Source organism: Coptis chinensis, chromosome 3 (assembly GCF_015680905.1).
Source record: "Coptis chinensis isolate HL-2020 chromosome 3, ASM1568090v1, whole genome shotgun sequence".
In the NCBI taxonomy this organism is placed as follows: domain Eukaryota; kingdom Viridiplantae; phylum Streptophyta; class Magnoliopsida; order Ranunculales; family Ranunculaceae; genus Coptis; species Coptis chinensis.
The window spans coordinates 32,573,468-32,591,132 of NC_141458.1; the positions used below are offsets into that span (position 1 = coordinate 32,573,468).

The 17,665-nt window shown below is 36.5% G+C and overlaps 1 protein-coding gene and 1 long non-coding RNA gene across 8 annotated transcripts; both read left to right on the forward strand.

Annotated features, from left to right (window-relative positions):
- Nucleotides 1–56: 56 nt before the first annotated feature.
- Nucleotides 57–11,723, forward strand: LOC147509228 (uncharacterized). Of its 6 annotated transcripts, none has more exons than XR_015218440.1 (9): nt 57–284; nt 416–483; nt 558–696; nt 952–1,038; nt 7,519–7,754; nt 7,839–8,038; nt 8,123–8,208; nt 9,619–9,826; nt 9,928–11,723. It is a non-coding gene; the product is annotated as an uncharacterized LOC147509228 (long non-coding RNA). The 6 variants fall into 6 exon arrangements; XR_015218436.1 differs by having other exon boundaries at nt 58–284; nt 9,619–9,822; XR_015218435.1 differs by having other exon boundaries at nt 58–284; nt 9,619–11,723.
- A 537-nt stretch (nt 11,724–12,260) lies between these two features.
- On the forward strand, nt 12,261–17,459 carry LOC147509229 (Pentatricopeptide repeat (PPR) superfamily protein). Of its 2 annotated transcripts, none has more exons than XM_086601560.1 (3): nt 12,261–15,679; nt 16,003–16,161; nt 16,847–17,459. In XM_086601560.1, the coding sequence occupies exon 1, from the start codon at nt 12,321–12,323 to the stop codon at nt 15,582–15,584; it is 3,264 nt and encodes a 1,087-aa protein (XP_086457686.1). In that variant the 5' UTR covers nt 12,261–12,320; the 3' UTR covers nt 15,585–15,679; nt 16,003–16,161; nt 16,847–17,459. The 2 variants fall into 2 exon arrangements, with proteins under 2 accessions (XP_086457686.1, XP_086457687.1); XM_086601561.1 differs by lacking the exon at nt 16,847–17,459 and adding an exon at nt 16,406–16,498.
- Nucleotides 17,460–17,665: the final 206 nt, after the last annotated feature.

Here is a 17,665-nt window from a genome sequence, read left to right on the forward strand (position 1 = left end):
AAGAAAAAAAAACCGAAAAGAAAAGAAAAACCCTTCGCCTCTCTCTCTCTCACCGAACAAAAACGATGGCTAAGAGAAGAGAAAGCTCTCACCACTTTTTCTGTTATTACAAAACTCTCACAAAGCTTTGTCGTTACTCTTTTCCAGTCTAAGCAAGAACAATGTTTTTAAATCTAAGTTTTCAGTGTTTTATTCAAATTGTTGGGGCGGGGAGTCAAACCAAGGAAGTTTCCCATCAAAGACCATTTTCTCTGTCGTTACAAAACTCTCACAAATTGGTTTTGGTAAGTTTTTTTCTCCCTCTTCAAAACCCATTAATTTTCATATCTATAAGTCAAAGAAATAAACCAAAGTTTTGATTTTTATTATGCTTATTCTGTTCTTTGCCTTCCATCTGATATTTGGCCATGTAAAGAAACAGATGACAGGGATACAAAGGAGTGAAGGAATAAAGTTTGAAAGGGATGAAGGGAGAATTAACAGGTATTTGTTGTTATTTTAATCAACAGACGGAGGCATTACTTTGAGTGGGTTCTTATTATTGGCTGTTTGGCCAGATACCTTGATCACTCAAAGTCACCGCTAAAAAGTATAAAGACTATATCATGGTCCACAAGGTTGAAATGGTGCAAAGAGTGCAGATCATGGCGTCATAAGGAAGACTCGAGTCTCCACTAGAGCTCCCTTTAACTACTGGTAAGGTATACATATGCATTGTATTCATTTGAAAACTCTGATTTACAATGTGTTTTTATTGTTGTATAATTAGTGCAAGTAATGGATTTCAGTCTGAGAAGTATGGCATAAAAGGGCGAAAAGAAACCCATGCTCTCGAGCTTATTGTCTATGCACCATGGCTACTCACTAATTCTAATGTCAATCGATAATTCCGTTGTTTTTGTTGTCTGATTGATCTAATTTTTTTTTGGTCTTTGCATTTTTCTTTTGTAGCATGAGTTGTATTTCGGGTGGCATTTTGGTGTCGATTGTTTGTACAGGACTTCGCGTTTATGAACTACCCCGCATTCTACCCTCAAGGTAATTATATTGTTGGGCTTTCTACCATTGTATATCCTCACTATATGATCTGTAAATAGATACATATAATGTTTGGTCGTATATTATCGAATATTTGTTTGTGATCGCTGGTGTATATGCTCTAAGGAAGCTAGGTTGTCGATTTAAGAAATGGTTAAACCATTGTGAAATATGTTACTAGGATTTAAAGTGAAATAGTTTATAGATACTTTGAAAAATGATAAAAAAATGAAGTGGTTAACGTGCATTTACTATTCTGCTTAAAAAATATCAGTTGGTACAAATGTTGCGTCTTTTTCATTAGTGAAAAAACAGTACCTACGAATATACAAAATTGAATTATTTGTTGCACAATTTTTTATTTCTATTCGGTAACCTGCACTTCTTATTTAAATCTAATCATACTTCTATGGTACTGTTGAAATTGGTTGTAGTGTGATAATTGCTTTATTTCTTATTAAACTTTTTCCCTTGAACTCATAATTAACTTTTCTTATAGACCAAACATATTAATATGAAGCCTTGAATTGCTAGGACTGTCTGAAAATGAAATATTTATATATATAGTATATTTTCCTAAGAATATTGAAACTTTTTTCACACGTTTTAGTACCAGCCAAATCTTGGAAATAACAATATTGCAAGTGTCTTGTGGTTGGCTATATATTTACTATGAAACGTATAAGGGTTTGTGTCACACCCCAAATTGAGAAGACTCAAGAGCAAATCCAAGTTGCGTGTCTTCATCCACTGCACTCCACCATCTATGTTCCCAAGAACACACCCACGTTCTAAAACAAAGCAAACATATTGACAAATTGAATTTCTTTGGTATGAGTAGACTAACAACAAAAATATATATAATAATATTTCAAATGAATAAATATAACATTTCAAACAATTTCAACTTGAAGACAATATAGTTCCGTTTTCCAAAAGCGGTGTAGTTCTTCCCAAGTAAGATTTCACCCCAACATACAAATTCCAAGAATCTCATATAATATTACTCGTCATTCCCACTTTCCAAAATAACTCACAATACAATACCACTTACATTTCATTTATTAACTGCACATATGATAACCTAATTAAATATGAGTTTGGTATACCTTACCTTTTAAGCCAACACGTCGTCTTAGGGTAGGATATTTACGTCCCTTGCAGAAAAGATTAATAGATCCTACCCTCCCCAAAAAAAGAGTTAGACATCACAATAAATTGATTTATCTCGGCCGGTCAAAATTCTATTCATGACCCAACCTCATTTAAGACATTGAAGTCTAATTGATATAACTGGTTAGATCCAGTATCTTGGAGGAATACCACTTATCATAATACCTATATCAATGATAGTCATTCATATGACATCATTCGTCCATAAAGTTTAGCGTGCATAACCATAGATCTCGGACTATCACAAGTCATTAATATTTTCGTAATAACATATCAAGTTATAGTCATTTCATAGTCACATAGAAATTACAATCATTTACTACTATTATTCACCGTCACACTTCATATCCATAACATCACACAATTCATATACTTTTACTTTAGTATCACTCGCCTACTTATGAGAAGCGAGGAAAAGTCACAACCAAGGAGTACATTCATCCCTTGTGAGTATCAACTCATACAAACCCCACGTAAACATTTATCATAAGAAATCATATACATCATATGCAATAACTCCATCACGTAAACTCAATATTTTACTTTGCTTATTACTTATCTGGTTTGACTCATTTATTCAAAGACACGTTTCAACCTTTAGTTCCTACTCCACGATTTGAAACTACACACATTTGCCAAATCACACAATCCGTCGCCTCACTCACACGAAAGTACCACTACAAGACATCGTCCCAAACGGGATATAAGGTGAAAACATACTTTCATCTTGTTGACTTGTGAGTTGACCATCTCTGGGCTTTCCATACACAAAATCACAAAGCCTCTTTTGGGCATAACAAAATATCGAGGTCATTCATGGCACATTCAATGAATACCTTGGGTCATTCCCACATTCAAGGAATACCCATCATAACACTAACGGGCCATTCATGGCACATTCAATAAATGCTCGAGTCATTCATACATTCAAGGAATACCCAAACCTACATTCCCTACATTCAAAGGAATACGACCAACCCAAGGCGAATACCTTAGTTCCTCTATATTCCAAACGATTGGGTCATTCATGGCACATTCAATGAATACGGGTCATTCACTTTGACATTCAATGAATACCCATCTATCACATGACATCACAAGTCATAAACATTTCTTTTCATTACCAAATGGAGAGTTCTAAAGATGTTTTACACATTAAAACATTATTATCACTTATAATTATACTAGCATTACTTTCATGTCAAAATAGACCACACATGCAAAGAGTCGATCACTTTTCAAGGCAAATCAAGCACTTAAATATCATTAAATGTAAACGGACTTATAATCAAACAAATACAATTTATATAACCATACTCGTATATATACAATATCGTAAACAAATAGTTCATTAGCCCAAATTCAAGTCCACACACACTAATGTCTAAAACATATCCACATATACTAAAGTCTATATTCATATACAACTTCTATCTCCCACATATATATTTAGTAGTCTCAAAACAACAAGTAATTTCTAACATAATCACATAGTTATCACACAAACTAATATATATATTATAGATATAGTGTAGTGGCTACACTTTTGCTCAAAGTCATTTTACGTATCCAAATCTTTCAAGATTGGAATCAAGCCGCCGTAGTTCTTATCGATACATAATCAATGCTAAGGTTTTTCTACATTCATCCAAATGACATGTAACTTAATTATTTAGAAACTAAGGTATTTAGATATACTTTTTCATGTAGAACTTCGAAGTCCCAATTTAGCCCATCTAAAAAGAAAATTTAGGTTGAAAAGCGGTCAAAATCCTAATTTGACCAAAATTTACCCGGGATATCTTTCGAATGGAACAACTCTTTCCACGGTATCCAAAATCGAAGCTTTTTTTGTGTTAAATGGCACAAAACTTACTTTCTCTTGTTTAACAAAAATACCCAATCATCAAGGTCAAATCTTTCTTGAATAAAATGACAACCAAAGTTATACGAAGCTTCCACAACATTTTTTATTACTATATGTGTCCATATAATATACCATAAAAGCGTGTACAATTAAACAATCCATTTCCACAATCAAAGCCCAATATGCTTTTACACACTACTTCACGTCAAAATCTAAATTAGATAATTTGTTATAAATCTCAACAATATTTTATTCTTATATTATCCATATAATCAAATATTGAAAAGCTGGAAAAGTCCACATTTTTCGAGTCAATCGGTCAAAGTCAGCGGTCAGCGGTCAAAGGTCAACACCTCATGGTTCAAACTCAACATTCATGGTCAAAGCTTTGCGTCAAAGTCAAATGTGAAAGTCAACCGTCCATGGTCAAAGGTCAAAGTCAACCGTCGATGGTCAAAGTCAAACTATCGTTTCCATGTTCGACGAGGTTCATGAATTGCATAGCCATAATTAAGGTCCAATGGCTCATGCCTACAGTAATGATCGGATAAGCCCAACCTTAACCCGAAAGTCTAAAACACCGAAAGACACAAATAGATCTATTTTAAGTCCAATGGATCGGTCCCAAGCAATAATAGAAGCGGCCAAAAATTTAAGTGGATTGCCAAAAACGTTAATATAAACCTGGTCCACAAAACAAAGGCTAAAAAGAATTGGTCCAACACAAAATTTCGAAAATTTAAGAAACTACCATGAAATTTCGGTCCAACCACCATTGAAATTTCGCCCAAAGAACTAATATTAGAGTTAGACTAGTAATTTGGATCCCTCCCTTTTCATCTTCCTGCTCGGTGACCACCAAAACCGCGGGCCACCATTTCCTCTTCCATCCCGGGTTTTATACCAAATCCAAAACCAAACAACATTTGTTAAAACAAAACCCAAATCCTACAATTCACCAAAACTAGATCTAGGAATCAATCACTAGCCATTAATGGCTTTCCAAGCTTTCAGCCCCTATTAGGCCGCCTCACCCACCCACTCAAACACACCCCCTCTTCAACCAACCTTTGGGGTGTAATTGAACCTCAAGCCCTCTGCCGGCGCCATTGGCGTCTCCTCCAAGCACCTAAGACATCACACCCCAATACAAAACCACCCCATCACTTTAACCCCATCCAAACCGTATATAAAGTCAACCAATCCATGGCCGATATTATTCATTGAGCTTTAGCGCCCGCCATTAACGGCTTCTCAAGCTCAATCAAAGACGCTCAAATTTCCATCGGCGTCCATCATATATCAACAACCAATCCACAACAAGCCTCAACGGTTTAACCAATTTTAACAAGTATGAGCGGGGCGAATACTAGTCACGGTAAGGGGAAAAAGCAGTCTCAACAGAGTTTAGTTCTAAATCAACTCGAAGTTTCACACGAGTTTTAACAACTTCGACCACGGCGTCGAATCAAAAAAAATAAATAATGAGTATATATATAAAAATATTAGACAAGATATACCGATATTCAAAATCAGAATCGGTGATATAGCAAAATAGCTACTCACTGCATGAAACGACTTCGACGAATCCTCCTAGCCCGATTAAACGCTCCAATGCTTTCCATTTTTAATATATTATATTATCTTCTTTACCCTATTTTCTAGAAAAAAGTGTTTATATCTTGGGTCGAAAACCCGTGCCCAAAACCGGGCCCACGATCCCGAAGTCAATCCGGCGAATTTTTTTTTAAAATAAATAATTAAATTAATTAATTAAATAGAAAAATACGTATAAAAAAACACGGGGTGTTATAGTTTGAGAATCTGTCAAAACTGTTGGTTGTAGCTTATTCCATGTATGTGTAAATTATGCATGGTTGTTTACTTTGTTTGTTCAGTGGTTGATTGATCCTCTCAGTCGTGACCTTCAATTTCTTCTGGTAGTAGTACATTATTGAAGTATGGCAAGGACACGTCAAAGTCATTTGATGGAGGTCCAAAGGTCATTCGACTGGGGTAGAGTTCTCTTAATCGGTACAGTCCCTAATAGTTCACTCAACACATCTTCTGAAGGTATAATAAGTTGAAAAGATATCAAAACTCCTAGACTGCCACACCAAGCCCTCAAACGATCTTGCATGCACTGCAACCGCTAAAACCTCCTCAGTCAGAAGCAGAAAAGAAGAAAAAGAACAAGAATGGCGAGAATATGGAAGACAATCAAACGAGTGAACAATGGTTCTTTGAAGAAGGAAATAGTGCTCCATCATCATCGTCATTAAAAAGAGTATTCAGATCTTCCTTCTCCGAATCTCAATTTATCATAGCAGAAATTTGCTCTTTTCTTTTTTAGCGTAGGAAAATACGTATGATACGTCCCTCATCACTTTGACATTTTGGTGTAGACAATCCCTGCACATAATGCTTACATATGTTGATTAAATCTTTACTAATAATATTAGTGCTTAAGCTCATGCGTGTCAGAAGAAATTGCTATAGGAACTAGGAAGAGTGTGTGCAAAGAATAGTCTGTAGGAATTGGTCTGGAACCAAGATATGCCCCTTGGGGATACTACGTGAGTTAGTATACGAAATTAATGTTGCAGTAAATTTGAAATCAAACTATAGATTGTTAGCGACAATACCCATGAGAGCACATAAATTAGAGTGGCTATTCTCTTCATGACGTTTATACCAAATAGCAACTGAAGAAATTGGAATGATAGAACTGATACTAAATGTTTCCTTAAATCAAAATATGAAAACCCAGTTTAGTTGGCTTTAGGCCCTTTATCATTTTGACATTTTTCTTCACGCCTTGCTCTAGAGTCACTCCAGGAAGAGCAGACTAAGACTTGACTTGAGATGGTGCAAATCACTGGTACACGGAATGCCTACATATATTTATTAAAGTAGACTGTCGAACGAAACCGGATTTTCATGGGTGTATGTATCTTGATTTCAGATGCCCTTCTAAAGACATCTATAGAAATATAGTAATTTATCCTTTGTTATGTGAGAACTTTTCCTTTTCCCCATTGATAACCTTCTTTCTTCTCTATGCTTAAGATCACCTGTGCTTATTTAATGTAATACTTTCGTCACCCCGTAGTTTATTACCAACCTGGTGATTTGATAATATAGAGCCAACTATTCGATACGTCCTCCTTAAAGGCCGTATCATCAACTATTAATGCTCTAAAATAGTTTTGTCGTTGTTATACCTGAATCGAGCAATCCTAAACCGATCGGGCATCACGTGTATCCTCAGTCTTTGTTTCACAGCACTTGGCGAAGTCAAACACTCAATCTCCTTGTGAAGGAGGTCCATGTTTAAGTAGAAGGTTGATATATTTGTTCAAATTTTATGATCTCCACACCAATCATGAAAACCTAATTTCTCATGGTTAGTAACAAAATTGCACTTCAATTCTTTGTAGAAGGCAACTGAGCCAAACTTTACCAACGGAACACAAGTAGAAGTCAGCCTTCTTGATAAACACTGCTGTGGTGCATGGTTCCCAGCAACACTAAAAACCAAGTGAGGTGCCTGATTTTGACCAAAAGGATTGTGTCGGGATTGTTGTATGACATGCTACAAAAGGAGGTGATAGCTTTGAGAAAATCGGGGCATGAGAAACATCTAAGCCTTAAAGACAAGGTTAATGCCATTGAGGTCAATATTATCATGCAACCTACTCATTTAAGTTATAACTTCAGTGTACATCCTAACTATACCTTGCAACTCATGGTGTTACAGATGTTGGCCAAGAAGGTAGAGACAATATCAGAAGCAATGGACATTGAAGCTAAGAAGATGAGAAGGTAAGTAGCTGGATGCTATGGAGAAGGAGCGAGGTAGCTTCCACACGTGTGGAGAAAGGCCATGTAAATAGAGCTAAGCAACTAGGTAGTTTGAAGCGGCCTACAAACAGATCTCACTTGCTTCCAGTAAGAGAGGTGATGATTACATTTTTCTTTTTGGGTTCTCCATTCTACCAATTCTAAATGGCATGTGACAATTTTTCCCTTCGAATAATGCAGGTCATGTAGCTCCTTTCAGTATGTATCATCTCAAAATGTTGTCTGATCCATAGAAAGAGAAACATCAAGGATTTCTCCTCGAACCAGTAAGCCCGAGTTTTCTTCTTTTATATATAATTTGATTGATTACCCTCTACATAGTTTTTTCAATAATATATTTTCCTTTTTTGTTTGTTTGTTTGTTTGTTTGTTTGTTTTTTTTTTTTTTTTTTTTCCAATTAGCAACCAACAATTGTTATCTACTTAAGCCAAAATGAAAACCAATCATAAACAACCTTTATATCATTATATGTGTTGTTGTATTTTATGACTTTCGGTTATACATGATCATGTCTATTTTTTGAAAAATACTTTGGTTAGGATCAAGCTTGCTGTAATTTATGCCTACAAAAAGTTTATTGAGAAGGGAAATTATTCTAGTTGATTTTTTTTTTATCCTTTTTAACTGATCAATAGAGTTTTTTGTCCTACTACCTCTCTGTTGCTCAATGAGCTTTTGATATATGCCAATCTCATACCTGCTAAGTTCACATTGACGTCAAGCTGAACATTGATGTAATGGCCATAGAACTTTAAAACAAAGCATCGTAGCCCTTAAAATAGAGGGGACTATGGTGGCTTTTGCAATGTAAAATTACTTGGTGGTTAGTTATTGTCTGATCGATAGCCTTTGAAGTTTGAAGTTAGAGACTAAGGTTAAAGGCCATAGAAAAGATTGCATCAGTGAAATATATTTAATCTATGTTTCCCATGTAAATATTTTGAGTCTACTATGTCAATAAGGCTGGGATAAGGAAATATAATGGCCAAAGTAGTGGCCAAAAACTGTTGGATCTTTACATACTAAATTAAATTGAGGGGTTGGAAGAGACTTGGCAACTTTTATTTTCATATCTGTTCAAGTATCAATTCTTCAATGAGGTAGGTCCTATCACGTCTTATTGCTTAGTAGGAATGATATAAGAGCTCGGGTGCATGTCACAATCAGACTCCACTAAAGACCAGTACAATGAATAATTTTGTTAGTGTATACCAAAACCAAGATATTTGATCAAAGAAGTTTTGGGGAGTCGCATATTGTGAAGTTGTTAAAAGCACAAACGAATCTAATCTTGCCCACCCAGGTTGAAGTGCAGAGTAGCTATAGTTTCAATAGAGTTGCTTTGCCTGTGTATACATTCTTTAGAAACAATAGCGCTTATTTATGAAACTTTATGAAAAAGAGAAACAGGCGATTGGCAAACGTGATTGAGCAATGGCAGCGGAAGCCTTAGGAAGGACCTTGATAGAGTGGCCTAAACTAAGGCGGAGTGTTTAGGAGCTTAATTGGATTGCATGAACTCTTAACTGAAATGTCTCAATTTTTCTATGAACAGAAGAATAATATTATTTTCTTTTTCTTCCTCGGTAAAGTGACATTGCATGAACCTACTCTTGCATCTTTAATACTAATGACTACTTATTTCTCAATCAATTATGGTGTACGTATTGTTTAGAAAAATGTTACGATGAGGAAGAAAGAAGGCTTGGCTGATTATCGATGTTTTCCGGAACCAGACCTTCCAGAAGTAGATCTCACAAGATAATATATTGATGGTATTAAGGCTTCTCTACCGGAGCTCCCAGAGTTGAAGCGGAGTAGATAAGAGAGTATGGGACTCAGTATGCAAGATGTCTTTTTTCTTGCGAATGACATAAATGTAGGTCATTTTCTATTGTTTCCCAGTGGTTGTTTCTCCACTAGCTAGCATCTTAGTTTCTACAATCTATGACAGTTTCAAACTTCCAATTAATGGATTTTTTAGGTTTGAAGGTTCTTCGACGCAGCTGTTGCAAAAGGGGCCGATGTGAAGATGGCTGCAAATAGGATCATGGGTGATATTGCTACATGAGATACACCTTGATGTACTCTGCTGTGTAGGGCTGTTTAGTCGCAGCTAATCATATCTGATTGGAGACAGCTTGGGAATGATTGGTTTTTTTTTTTATTTGATTGGTTGATTGGTTTTCTTTACAAGATGTTGGACATTTCTTAAGAATGTAATGAGGGTTGTCAATATATTCTAGGGGAAATTCATACCATTGCATTGTCACGTTTGAGCTCTATACAGGTACATACAAATGAGTGTTGTTAATATATTTCAGGGGGAATAACGCATGGGTTGGCCAATCATAGTGGCGAATCAATTTGTTTATACTTACTACTCCTTGAAAGAATCATTATATTTGCTCCTCAAAAGAATTGGTACAAAGGAAAATTAATTTCATATGGCAGACCAGCTATTAATTTTTGATGTTACTCATGCATCAATTATATTTCAGTGGAGGAAGGTCAGTCAATACTCTGTCAATGGTAGGTAATGCAGCTAATGGAAGGTAATGCTGGTACTGTTGTATGCCTGTATTGTAGTTGTTAATAGTTTGATAAAAGTAAAAACAATTCATCGTGAACTATCAATGTAGCAGGCCCGGCCGCAGGCGGGCTAATTGCCTAGTATACACTATTATGGAGATGTTTTCGTAAATGTTAGGTACTATATATTTTACTTCAACCAAGTTGAGATTTATCAGCAACTCCAATGTAATCAAGCACAAACTAATGCAGATTTAGCATAACGTATGTTCCAAATGGGAGTTTATCAATAGGATGAGGTGATGAAAGCATGAAAGGTGTCGTTCTCATAATTAAATGGTTACTCGATCTATCTAAATTATCAATAGTGTTATCTCAGAATAGAAACGATGTTGTAGCTAATTGATTGATATCATATTAGATATATAAATTATGAGAAACACAACACATTTCATCAACCATCTTTTCTTAATCAATTGTAATTACATAAACTAATCCTAGTTAGATACATGTTGTGCATGGACTAGTCAACAACAATGCTTTTTCAAGCAAAAAAAAAAAAAAAAGTATTACACATTCTAAGATTTTGTACTAACATTCTAAGATTTATCTTCACATAAGTGCCTTCCATATCTGCTCATTATATTGAAATCTATGTTAGCAAGACACAACAAATGTATTACACACGAACTTCACAACATATATGTAATGTGTTCATCTCACATCAATCTATGTTCCATTGATTTCTCAATGATTGCATCCAAAATTGGTTTCCATGTTCTTACTTTAGATGAATTTTGTACTCTTGATGGCCTTGGACTAAACTCACAATTAGTACTTACGACTTTGGCGTAACCTTTGGATGTGATTGGATTGCGAACAGCTTCTTGAACCTGCTTACTACAAGAACGACTACGTTTCGCTAATGCAGTGAGCCTAGCTGCTAGAGCAACCATGTCACCGGAAGAAATATCCGGTCCAAGAACTGAATACGGTAACAAGAAGTAGATGCACCCTGGTTCTAGTTGAACCTCAGGTCTGATTGGTTTTAAACCAAGGAGAAGTTGAGTCATGGTGCAAATGAAGTGTTTAGGAAGATTACCTGTTACTTGTTTAGCTGTAATTGGATCTTCAAAGTTTTCAATATACCCATTAAGATGAACAACGCGTATGGAATCGAAGGAAGAAGATGATCTGCATGAGAAACAGCTTCCCATCTCTTTCTATTGTTCACACAAGTACACACACAAATAAATCTAGGTGAGGACGGAGATTGTATATTTCATGGAAATATGAGTAACAGCTAATTGTAACGACTCTTGGTAGCGTACGACAATCAATATAAATCGAAATGACCAATTCACAGCATGAGACAGCTACTTGACTTACAATCTACCCCATTGGATGAATGAAAATAAAAAGAAAAAGAGTATAATAAGCTCCATTGGCCAATTTGACATTCATTTTTTAATTATACTAGTTGAGCTAACCATCGAGATTACTTGCGCAACTTAAGTAACCAATAATCAGTCTTATAAGAGCTGGACAAAACGTAGCCAACTTTACAATGATAAAATAACTATATCAAATATTAAACATGGGAACTAAAACCGTTTTTTTCTTCTTCTTGTCTTTTCATATCGTATGCCTTCCGGCATTTCGGCCTGTCTCCGCATGACCTTCAATTTCGGCCGAACAACTACCCGTGGGCCCAACAAACTATCTAATTGGGCCTAGGCCCATAAGAAGAAAATCTCAAACGGGTAGAACATGATCCATTCTCTCTCACTCTCTCTTTGTTGTTCAATTTTCTTCACCAACATTCATCTGATTCAAAAACCAGTGATGTTTGTGTACACTCATTTCTCCAAAACCTTGTCCACGTCAGCCATTTCATATACATCATCTCAAAACCTCTCTAAAACCCTTTCACTTCAAAACCTCCTCAAAAGTGGTTTCACCCCTACACTCAAAACTCTCAACCATTTTCTTTCCTTCCTCTCAAAATCTAACCATCTCAACTTCCTTCTATACTTGTTCTCTCAAATGAATGCTAACAACATCAAGGGTAACTCTCAAACTCATTCTATCATCACTAGGACACTAGTTAAAGCAAATAGATATGAAGAAGCTGAACATTTCATGACTCAAATGTTAAAAGATGGACACTTTCCTCAAAAGGGTATTTGTGATTCATTAATACAAGGTCTTATTTCACCTGGTGAATCTCCAGAAAGAGCTTTTTCAGTCTTGCAACAGTGTTTGAAGTTTCGGGGTATGTCCCCTTCTCGTTTTACGTTTTGTATGTTGGTTCATAGTTTTAGTTGTTATGGTAATATGGATAGAGTAATTGAAGTGTTGGAATTGATGAGTGGTGAGAATTTTAGATACCCTTTTGATAATTTTGTATGTAGTTCAGTTATTTCTGGTTTTTGTAAAATTGGGAAACCTGAACTTGCTTTAGGATTTTATGATAATGTCGAAAAATCTGGTGTTTTACGATGCCCCAATGTTGTCACATATACTGCTATTGTAAGTGCCCTTTGTAAAGAAGGTAGAGTTAAGGAAGTTTGTGAACTAGTTCATAAGATGGAGAATGAAGGTGTAGTTCTAGATGCTGTGTTTTATAGTAGTTGGATTTGCGGTTATTTTGAGAAAGGTGTTTTAGATGAGGCGTTTCGGAAACATAGAGAGATGTTGTGTAAAGGAATAAAGCCAGATACTGTTAGCTATACTATTCTCATCGATGGGTTCTCAAAGGAAGGGAATGTAGAGAAGGCAGTTGGTTTCCTGAATGAGATGAAAAAGGACGGTTTACGGCCTAATTTGGTTACTTATACTGCGATTATGCGGGGGTTTTGCAAGAGAGGGAAATTGGAGGAGGCCTTTGGCTTGTTTCAGAGGGTGGAAGAGCTGGGAATTCAAGTGGATGAGATAACTTACTCGACCTTGATTGATGGTTTGTGTAGACGAGGAGATTTTGATCGTGTTTTCTTGTTGCTTGAGGAAATGGAGAAGAAGGGGATCATTATAGGGATCATTACCTACAATACCGTGATAAATGGGTTGTGCAAGGTTGGGAGGACAAGCGAGGCTAGTGAGATCTCTAACAGCATATTTGGTGATAATTTTACATTTACTACATTGTTACATGGATATGTTCAAGAGAATAATCTTGTGGGGATCTTGGAAACAAAGAGGAGAGTGGAAGAATCTGGGATTCGAATGGATGTTGTTATGTGTAATGTGTTGATCAAAGCTTTGATTATGTTGCGGGCGTTCGAAGATGCGTACTCTGCTTTTAAGGGGATGCCAGAGATGGGTTTGCTTCCTGATTCTGTTACTTATTTGACAATGATTGATGGGTATTGTAAAACAGGTAGGATTGATGAGGCCCTTGAAATTTTCGATGCGTGCAGGGGAACTTCTTCTGTTGCTACTGTTGGCTGCTATAATGTTATTATCCGTGCACTCTGTTGGAACGGTTTGGTAGATATGGCAATCGATGTCTTTATTGAACTCATTGGAAAAGCTTTGGTCCCTGAGAGAGCTACATATGTGGCGCTGTTAAGATCACTTTTTAATGCAAGGAATGAAGGAGGGGTTTTGGATTTTGTTCAAGAGTTTGAGAAATTAGGACATGAGGCATTCCAGTCGGTGTGCAGTGACGCAATTTACATTTTGTGTAGGGAAGCCTGTTTTGAGAGTGCATTCGATGTGTATATGGAAATGAGGAAGAAATGCTTAAGCATGACAAGAAAGTGTTACTATGTAATTCTTAAAGGGCTTATGAGTACTGGAAGCAAGTTGCTTTTCCCAATTATGCTTAATTCCTATGTTAAAGAGTATGGCCTTTCTGAATCTAAGATAGGCATGATACTAGTAACTTACTTGTGCGAGAAAGATGTCACTAAAGCCATTTCTTTACTAGACAAGATGAAGGACAATAATTTACTTATTGCAATACCAATTGCGGCCGTCGAAGCACTTACAAAACAAGGTAGAGCCTTAGATGCACATAAACTTATTGTGAAGACTAGAGCTAATAATAAAAGTTCAGATGTAATTGCTTATTCCATTGTGGTTGATGGGCTGTGCAAGGGGGGGCATCTTCACATGGCATTAGATCTCTGTGCTACCATGAGAAAAAAAGGGATTCTTCCAAACATTGTCACCTATAATACGGTGATAAGTGGGTTGTGTCAACAGGGTTGCCTTGTCGAAGCACTACGTCTTTTTGATTCATTGGAGAAAATAAGCTTGGCACCAACTGTTATGACGTATGGCACTCTGATAAGTGCCCTTTCCAAAGTAGGGTACTTCAACAATTCCAAGCAGTTGTTTGAGAAAATGGTCCGTGCTGGTATCTCTCCTCACACACATTTATACAACTCATTAATTGATGGTTATTGCAAGTTTGGATTACTGGATGAAGCTTTGAAGCTTCTTCTTTGTCTCGAGAAAAGTTGCTGTAAACCAGATGCATTTACTGTAAGCGCTGTAATAAATGGCTTTTGCCGAAAAGGTGACATGGAAGGGGCTCTTACATTCTATTATGAATCCAAAAGGAAAGATATCTTACCCGATTTCTCTGGCTTTGTATGCATAGTAAAAGGGCTCTCTGTCAAGGGAAGGATGGAGGAAGCCAGAAGCATCTTGAAAGAGATGCTAGAAATCTCATCTAACATTGATCTAATAAATAGAGCGGGGGATGAAAAAGAAACAGAATCACTAGCAAGTATTCTAATCTCGTTATGTGAGCAAGGAAACATTGAACAAGCCACCTCTATTATTGGTGAAGTAGGATCTGTGGCCTTCTCTTCTAAGAAGAGGTATAGTGCATCAGCAAGTTTAAAGAAACATAGTGCTTTGAGCATGTTTGCCAGAAACTCTTTGTATGCTTACATGGGCAGTCTGGGAATGAGGTTTCCTGATCTGCTGAAAATGCGTTCTAGTTTTGAAGAGTCTGATTGTTTCTCGATACAACCGATACCGCTTGACTTCAGTGCCTGCTATTCTCTAGTTTCATCATTGTGTTCAGAAGGGAAACTAGATAAAGCTAATGAAGTGGTACAAGAGATGTTATTGAACACCACAAAAGGAGGCTGAGTAGAACACTGCAGAAGGTTTCTATTGGATGGAGTGTGAGTTTCTCCAGAAACGTTGTGTGTGTTCTGAAACAAGAAGCCTGATGTCACATGCAGGTACATATCCTTTTAACTTCTCCTATACTCCTTAGAACAATCAATGAAATAAAGACAACAGGAAAAATAAAAAATAAAATAAAAAGCTACTCACTCTTCCTCTGTGATTATTACTCTTTATAGTGCCCTTGTCATTGCTCTTTTTGTTTCATTCCTCCTATTTAGAACAACTTGTATTTTTTTTTTTAAAAAGACAAATCCTGTTCGTGTCACCACATCTCATTTGATTTTAAGAAGTTGGGCCAAGTGGAGTACAAAAAAGTTGGGAAATTGCTTTGCTTACAAATTCGTATTGATCAATAAGTCTCTGTGCATCTTTGTAGGTTGAACTCCGACAGGAGAAAGAAGACCTACCAACCGCATGTTTTTACCCTCATACCAGGAGCTCCATTCATCACAGTGCACTTAACGATGTTTTCCAATAATTGAGAAGGCTGTTTCCACTGTGTTAAGGATTTGTTCCGGATGTCTTCCATTTTGAGGTAACCTTCCTTGCCTGCATTTTTCTGTTTCGTTAACTTAGCTGGATAGTCTTAGCTGCAACTCCGAGCAATCACCTGAACTGTGAGACATGGACTAAACCCTTTGGGTTTTCTCGCTTTTTAGTACAGAGGAGTCCTCACCCTGTTTCTGCAATCAAATAATTGAAGAATCATGTTCCGAAGCATTGTCTATTTTTTTTTGGCTTCTGTTGCCTTTGAAGACCCACCTTGTTTTATATCTTAGGTCCCTATCCCATCTCAGCTTAGAGCGTCAGGCACGTCATTGATACTCTCTAGACCAAATTCTCCGAGCTGTATTTGAACTTGGTTCCAGAAGGTGATATGCATACATCCATACAATTGTTCTCTTCAGAGTTTTGGGCTACTTTTCTTTTTATCATTAAATTTTTCTGAGCTCCAAATAAGATGATAATTATTTTTGGCTGTGGATCATGAACTCATTGTTATCCATCGATTGAAATAATTAATATGGATTTCAGGGGTCTTCCTTTGCTGAAGAAAGCATGTAAGCTGTGTGTAAATCTAAGATAATCAATCAACATTTTAAGTGTGTCTATACAAAATCAAAAGAGAATAGTCGGCTTGTTTCTAGGATTAAGCGCCTCAATTTTTTTCCATAACTGGAGTGTGATAGCTAAATACTGCTTGTTACTGTGGCTTGCAGAAAAGCATGAAGGGCCTCAACATTCTTCCTGAGCAAGCAGATAATTGGCAGCAAAAGAGACTAAATCTTGGAGTATTAACATTGAAATGCAAAGTCGAAGTCCGTGGTCCAAAGTATTGATCAGGAAAAGCTTTGTACATTGGTTTGTGTGTTTGAAGCCATGTCTTGTTCTACCTTTGGCGACTTTGCTCTAATCACAAGTTCTATTTTTATGAAAAACGGCGGCAATGGAGATCTGAATCGCCATTGGTACATATATCGGAGTGGGGAACAGAAGAAATGGAGCACAGGTTTCAGTGTGGTACTTACCGGCTAGACAGCTAAGGGACAGTCATTCAGGAAACGGTCTCTAGAAATTCTTTTGTGCGAAGTTTTAAAAGGAGGGTGCAGTACAAGGACTTCTCAGAAGTTCTAAATAGTTTACTGATAAATGTTGTAGGAGAAGACCACGTGACCATCTTAGGAAACAGTCCTATCACCCTTCCTAATACTAGCCTTGTCCAAACTTGTGTATTTACTTGACTGAATATTAAGTTCCTTTTACTATTCCTTTTTCTCCTGATGTAAAAGGTTTTATGAAAAGTAATGTGCTATGACTTAGTTCCTTTTGCTATTCCTTTTGCCTTTTTAGGGGCTGTAGTTGCGTATATGTGATTGGCACGGTTGGGTTGGACAAGTGTATCCGAGGTGTGATTTCTAAAGAAGATAATTTCGAGATCATGCTTGAAGAACACAATTTCTTAAATTCATGAGTGGTTAAATAGCAAACCTTATTTTAAAATGTTGAAGCTTCTAGAAACTTGATAGATTAACCTCCAG